Source organism: Felis catus, chromosome X (assembly GCF_018350175.1).
Source record: "Felis catus isolate Fca126 chromosome X, F.catus_Fca126_mat1.0, whole genome shotgun sequence".
In the NCBI taxonomy this organism is placed as follows: domain Eukaryota; kingdom Metazoa; phylum Chordata; class Mammalia; order Carnivora; family Felidae; genus Felis; species Felis catus.
Window position 1 is genome coordinate 50,174,346 of NC_058386.1, and position 7,050 is coordinate 50,181,395.

General features: G+C 45.6%; 1 protein-coding gene across 1 annotated transcript in view; it reads right to left on the bottom strand.

Annotated features, from left to right (window-relative positions):
• Window positions 1–6,090: 6,090 nt before the first annotated feature.
• Window positions 6,091–7,050, bottom strand: part of LOC111559185 (Y-box-binding protein 3-like) — a 4,006-nt gene continuing 3,046 nt past the window's right edge. The window contains 2 exon segments of the mRNA XM_045050378.1: window positions 6,091–6,638; window positions 6,641–7,045. Coding sequence (XP_044906313.1) covers window positions 6,091–6,638; window positions 6,641–7,045 — 953 coding nt within the window.

The window sequence follows — 7,050 nt, forward strand, 5'->3', positions numbered from 1 at the left end:
ACTCCCATATGTTATCAACTTTAGATACAGCGGCCTTAGCCTTTCCTAACTCCTATTAAATTCTCAAACTGAGCATCCCTGACCCATAGGTAGGGACATCTCTATGACCCTATTTAGCAGGAAGAAACTACAGAGGATGAGACCTTCTGCCTTCAGCAACCTTAAAGATTTAAGGGTCAAAGTTGTTCAGGGGGGAAAATGATGAGGGAAACAAAGGCAAGAAAAAGGTAGTTTAAATTAAATTCCCTTACAGCCCGCAGCCCATTGATAGATGTCAGACACCTGCATTGTGTAACACTCCCCAAGACCTTTATGGCTGCCTTGATGTCTTAATGTTTACACTTCCTTAAAAACTAAAAGCAACCTTATCTTGACAATAGCTAACTCTTCAGGGTCCTGTGAGACCTTGCTTTCAGCATACAGAAATTCCTTAAAAACTAACTATATCTCTAACTTCCCTCCAACCTAAAAGTATATAATCAGTTGCTCCTCACAACCCCAGTGCAGCTCTTTCTGCCCACGGGTCCTGTCCATGTGCTTTAATAAAATCACCTTTTTGCACCAAAGACATCTGAAGAACTCCTTCCTAGCTGTTTGCTCAGGAACCCCACTTCAACTTTCACTTTGCAAAGCTCCCTTTCATCCCTGGGAGTAGCTGCTCTTACCCAGGCTTGACCTTACCTCCGAGAGCTGACCTTGTCTTCCCTGATTTCTCCTACCCCTCCGTTTCCCACCGGAGGGACTTTGGGGGTATGCACTGTGACCAAGCCAGACTCCCTTGGTTGTGGAGGGATGCACTAGCTTTACTTTGGCTGGACAGTCATTTACATATTGATCATCGGCCCTTGAGGGGGGCTGAAAGGGCCAAAGTCCCAGTCTATTCCTCTGCCTTTTCCAGCAATGCCCATATAAATATGTTCCAGCCATGTGGGTGTCCATTTTAAAGTCTCTAGGTTGTTACAAATCGGCATACATTAGGCTAAATGTAGCAAAATTGTTCCCGTGTATCCTGGCAAAAGCCCTTCATATGTCGTAGCGGTCCATCCCTCATATGGTACAGGCATCCATTCCTCTTCCCTGCAGAAACAATACAAATGTGGAGCATTTGGAGGCTGGCATCAAGGACGTTGCCACCATCTCCCCAGCCTTTGGATCAAAAGAGGGGCAATTTCTTTCTTTAAAAAAAAAATGTTTTTAATGCTTATTTATTTTTGAAGGAGAGAGACAGAAACAGAGAATGAGCAGGGAAGAACAGAGAAAAAGGGAGACAGAGAATCCAAAGCAGGCTCCAGGCTCTGAGCTGTCAGCACAGACTCCGACGTGGGGCTCGAACTCACAAACCGTGAGATCATGACCTAAGCTGAAGTTGTAAGCTTAACCAACTGAGCCACCCAGGCACCCCAAGGGGGGGGGGCAATTTCAATGAAGGCTTGAGCAAAACAATGCAAAATGGCGTGCTGTCCTGTCCTTTTGGTTAAAATTATAGTTCTTTCCATATTTTGAGGCAGACAAAAGAGGGGAAAAAAATCTTTGTTTCCTGCCCCCTTTTTTTTTCAATCCAAAGCAGACCACCAATCCAAGATAACTTTGTCTTTTTAAGAGAGAGTAAAAGCAGAATTTTAATCTTATACCAGTGTACTTTTAAAATACATTCATTTTAACCTTAGTCCATCCTGACCACACATAAAATTGCTTTTCAAAGACTTCCCTTAACAAACTTTCTATAACTTTTCTTTGCATTCAGATTTTGTCCCAAGCCATTTCTCTCAAAAAAACAAAACAAAACAAAACAAAAAAACAAAACAAAACAAAAACAAAAACAAAAACAAAAAAACAGTCTCATTTAGGACAAATATATATATATATATATATATATATATTATATATATATATATCTTCAACAAAAAAGTAATTCCACTTCTTTTCTTACATCCTTCTTACAACATCTACTTTTCTATACACAGAGTCACTTTTCTTATTTACATCAGTTTTAACTACATTTAGCAGAATTTTAACTCTTAGAAACCTTAGTCTCCAGTGAAAAGTAAGTACTAACCAATTGTGATTTGTCTGTCACATCAGAATTCCTTAAATGGCAAACTTATGAATTAATTAAGCACAAAGCCTGTTTTCCAACAGACCCAACTATCCTTAGTTTCTCTGCAATAAGTCAAAAGCACACACCTATGTTTAGTAAGTAATGCTTCAGCATTCCATCTGATTTGGAAAAGGCCTGAGTGTCCAATGAATTTAATCCAGTTTATCATCCAAGAAAAACTTTAAAGTTTCAGGCTATCAAAGACCCTGAAAGCTATCCTAACAATTACCCATGAAAACTTTGAGACAGACAAAAGTAACCATCATTTTAAGTCACCTTTTTGCTGACAAATTGCCACAGAGATAACACAAGCTTATTTGACCTTCAGTGAACCTAGGTAGAAAAAAGTTTTATATTTAATGCTGATAACTCTAAAGATATGTCTATCTTAATTAAACCAACACACTTAAATTAGTTTAAATACTGAATATGTTCCATCTGTGTCCATTTAAAAGTCAATCAATTTGTTCACCATTGTCCATTTTTATCTGGGGCACCAGTGAGGAAATCTGAAGTAAGCAGTGTAAGTCTAAGGGGGTACTCTTTGCTCCTTTACAGAAAGGAGAGGAAGAGGAGCTCATGGTACTGGAGGCACCCAGAAGGTATAGGAGCCAGGTATGCAGTCCACACCCAAGGTGGTGCAGAAAAACAGGAGGAGGGAGGGGAAGGCATAAGAGGTGAGGTGTGGCCTAGAAGCCTGGAGGCCAATAAAAGACCAGAGGGCAGAGAAAAAGGTCTCTGGGTCCTAAAATCCTAAATTCTGTCATCTCTGACAGACAAGCAGATGCAGATTTTTTTTTTTTTTTCCACCAACAAGTGGAAGTGGGAAGTCACATCTGGCCAGAGAAGATAGGGAAGTTCCCCAAAAGAAAAGGAGTTTTGGCAGCTGCTTGGGAATATTCCTTAAAGTCCCTGTCCCAAGGGACACCAACCGAAGACAGTTAGTTCTAATTATCATCTGCATCTTGTGGGAGCTTGCCATGTGTCTTCTCTCCAATCCCCACTCCCGCCCGCCCCCCCCCCACCTGGGCATCAGGGGCAGGAGGAGGGTGGTGAACCCAGAAGTTGTTGAAGTAAGTCCTGCTTTCCACTCCACAAAAGACGTTTGAAATTGAAAGGTTAAAAAAAAGGGGGGGTGGGGAGGACCTGGGAGGTGAGCCACGCCAGAGTGTCAGATATGGAAGCAAGTAGAGAGCCACCTTCTACTGCAGTTGGGAAACCTGTGAGTAGGACCCCTATGGAAGTCACCCAGATCACTCCTAGGAGGATATACGAGGGATCAGTCCTGGGCTTTTCCACTCATTTCCCAAAGGGAGAGGCTGACCAAGACAGAAAGAGGAGAATTCTACCAGATACCCAAACGGGAAGTCAGGGATCAGGTTTTGCAGATAGCCTTTAGGCGTCCACCAAAGAGTAGCCTTGGTCAGGACCCATCCGTTGCTATTCAGCCTCCCCTGAGTCCCGTGCATCTGGGGGTTCATCTCGGAAGGAAACTGGGGCTCCACCACACCGATGCTCCCAACTACTTTGAGAGATCAGCTGGGAGGAGACCAAAGGAGCCTGTCACCCGAGACTTGGGAATGGCAGCCACACTATTTGCTCTTAACTGGCTGACCAGTGACCATTGTTTGGTTTGAGAGTTTTATTTAGGATAGAAAGAAAAAAAAAAAAAAGAGGGAGCCGTGGCTGCTCTTTACTTAAGGTTAGAAGACGTTGGGTATCCCAGGTGAGCCCCCAAGAAATGTTGTAGGATTCTTTACCTCAATACCCGTGGTTTGTCATCTCTCCGCTTCGAAGAATGAAGAGGTGAACACCAAAGAAAATGAGCAGCAGGCAAACGTTTATTAGAGTATAAGATTAGAAAGTAAGAGGAGTATGAAAGCTTTCTTTGCAGAGAGGGGGGATTTGAAAGTGAATGCCCTGACTATAGGCAAGGGCCTTTGTTTCATAAGGTTCTGTTGCCCACCCGTCCTCCATCCCCTCCCCCTTGTTCCTTCTTATGTCCTACCCTTATTGGCTTGATAACTCTTGGTGCTGGGTTGTCCATTCCTGATTGTCTGGATTCCACTGTGTGAGGAGTTAGACTATGGTCATACTGTCCCTCGTATGACATAAGTGTTATGGTTTACTTATTTCAGTTAGGTATTTTGATTGTCAAATTCCTAAGGGGAACCTGAGGGGGAGTAGGTGGTGTCTGTTACATTCTTAAGAGGAGCCTTATGCCCTAGGGGTTTGCTGTAGTCAAATGCTCCTAGTGTTGTGTCAAAATATGTGTTTTTCCCCACCCAGGGACCTCAGGTCCTAACCTTTCCCTCTCTGCCTATTTTATCCTATCTTTTCTCTATCATATTAGTTTCAAATTTATTAATTGCCCACGCCCCTCCCCCAACCCTGCCTCCTACCCACCCACCAATCCCACTGTATATTCAAAGGAAAACCAGGATAGGGATGACAGTCCCGGTTGGAGCCTCTCTATCTGATGGGAAAGTGGCTGATGCAGGCTGAGCTTTACCTGCCCAGCCTCCCAGGAATCTTGCACAGCCCCCCTGGATGGACTCAAATCAGGAAGCACACATGGAAAACATGGACTACATGTTTCTCTTCAGTTCCAGAAGTATGCATGACAGAAATTAAACCTGCTTCCATCCTTGTTTTCTTTTTTAATTTTCTTCAGTTTTTTTCCTAGCTTTATTGACATGTAGTTGACATATAATATTGTATACATTAAGTTGTACAATGGAATAATTTGATGCATGCATATATCGTGAAACATTTACAACAATAAGGTTAATTAACACGTTATTCACTTCACATAATTATCCTTTTGTTGCTGTCATGGTGAGAACATTAAAGCTCTACTCTCAGCAACTTTCAGGTATACAACACAGTACTGTTAACTATAGTCATCATGTTGTGCATTAGGTCCCCAGAACTTAGTCATCTTATAACTGAAAGATTTTACCCTTTGACCAGTATCTTTCCATTTCCACCACACACCCCTAACCCCTCGTGAAAATGGTATTAGATCGAATCCATTGAAAAATAGAGGCAAATTGTGCTTCCAGAGAGCCTCTTTTTTTTTTTTTTTTTTTTTTTTTTTGGTGTTTTGTCCAGCTCTTTGAGTTTTGCGTCATAGAATAAACACCTAAGCAGTAAATGTGGGTAGTTGGGCCCACCCTCCAGATTTATTGCTCAAATGGCAGAGGAAGAGGATGTGATGGGGACACTTCTTCCCTGTCTGTGTATTCTAATCTTTTAGAACATCCTTGAGATGTTCAACCCTCGCCTCCCACAAGTCCACAATTAGCCTTAAATTCATGACTTGTAAAAAGAACGAACAACAGGTATGATGTTTGCTAAAACTGGTTCCGAAAAAGCACTGAAAGGAGTGGTTCAATACAATTCTGTGCTGACGAGTGTTTTGTTTTAAATCAGACAACAGCAATAATAGATAAAAGCAACATGAAATGATTTATTGAAAAAATGACCATTCAGGCAATATCACACAGCGATGTAAGATAATATTCAATATCAGATCATCTTTGTTTTTGTATTAAAAATAAAAGTAATTTTTGTTAGTCCATCAACTAATTCCCCTGGTGACACAGAATAATAGCTGTGGTTCTGGTCAGATCTTTTAAAAGAATAAATTCAGAGGTGTGTGCATGAGTATGACATGGGGCGTGTGTGTGTGTGTGTGTGTGTGTGTGTGTGTACAGAAATTACCAACACAGATGATAAAAGGGAATTCAGAAATATATAGATCTTGTAGTTTATCCTCAAACCTTGGGGAAGAGGCGTGTATTTTTCTCAAAAGGGCACAAATCTAACAGTCAAGGTGGATGTTTGGGCTGTGTTGCTTTAAAGGACATCATCTCCTCAAGGGGGAATCCCCTGCAGCCCAGGCCAGGGAGTCCCCGGGGAGGGAGCCAGGCTGTTGTTACTTGGCCTGGGTGGCAGAGGGGACATCAGTGACCAATGTGTCCTCCTCCTCAGCGGCGCTGTTCTTCTTGGCCACAGCAACCGAAACGGGTGTTTCCGCAGGGCCCTTCCCTGGTCTTGCCTTCTCCTCCCACGTTGACCTGGCCCTGGGCACCGGGCACCTGCTGCGGGCGGTGGCGTGGGTTGTTGGGGCGGCGGGATCCGTAGCGTGGTGGGGGCTTCTGCTTCGGCCCTCCGTCGTCACGCCCGCTTTCCTTGTCTTCCGCCTCCAGCTCCTCAGAAATGCCTGCTGAGGGTCTTGGACCAGGAGTGATGCCTCGAGCCCTAGGGCGACTCAGCAGGTAGCTGGGGCCGGGCCCCCGCCGAGGGGCGCACTCGGGCCTTGAGGCTGGGGCAGACGCGGGCAGGTGGGCAGGCCGCGGGCCGCTGGTGGGAGCGAGGATCGAAGGGCCGCGAGACAGGGCCCAGGCCCTGCGGAAGGGCGGAAAGCGCTGCAGCTTTTGGTCTTGGGGTCCGCCGGGCAGGCGGCGCCTCTGGCCCTGGGCCTTGGTGAAGCCTTCGCCACTGGCCTCACCTTCGTCGACGTCTTCCTCAGCGCCCCTGGGAACCGTGCAGGGGTGGCCCCACGGCGGCAGATGTAGAAGCCCCTGCAGAAGCGGGGGCGGTTGGCAGCGTAGCGACTGCCCTGCACTGGGGCACCCGCTGGCCCGGTCACGTTAGCGGCCTCGGTGCCCCGCTCGCCCTGCACCACATCAAACTCGACCATCTCGCCGTCGCCCACGCTGCGTTGGTACTTGTGAGGGTTGTTCCGGGTGATGGCCGTCTGGTGAACGAACACATCTTCTTGGGTATCATGCCTGCTGATGAAACCGTACCCGTTCTTCACGTTAAACCACTTGACGGAGCCTCGCACCCTCTTGGCGATGACCTTTTTGGGCACCTTTCCCTTGGCGCCTCCTGCCGCGGTGGTCTTGGGGATCGCGTCTCCGCCGAGGTTGCCAGCCACTGGA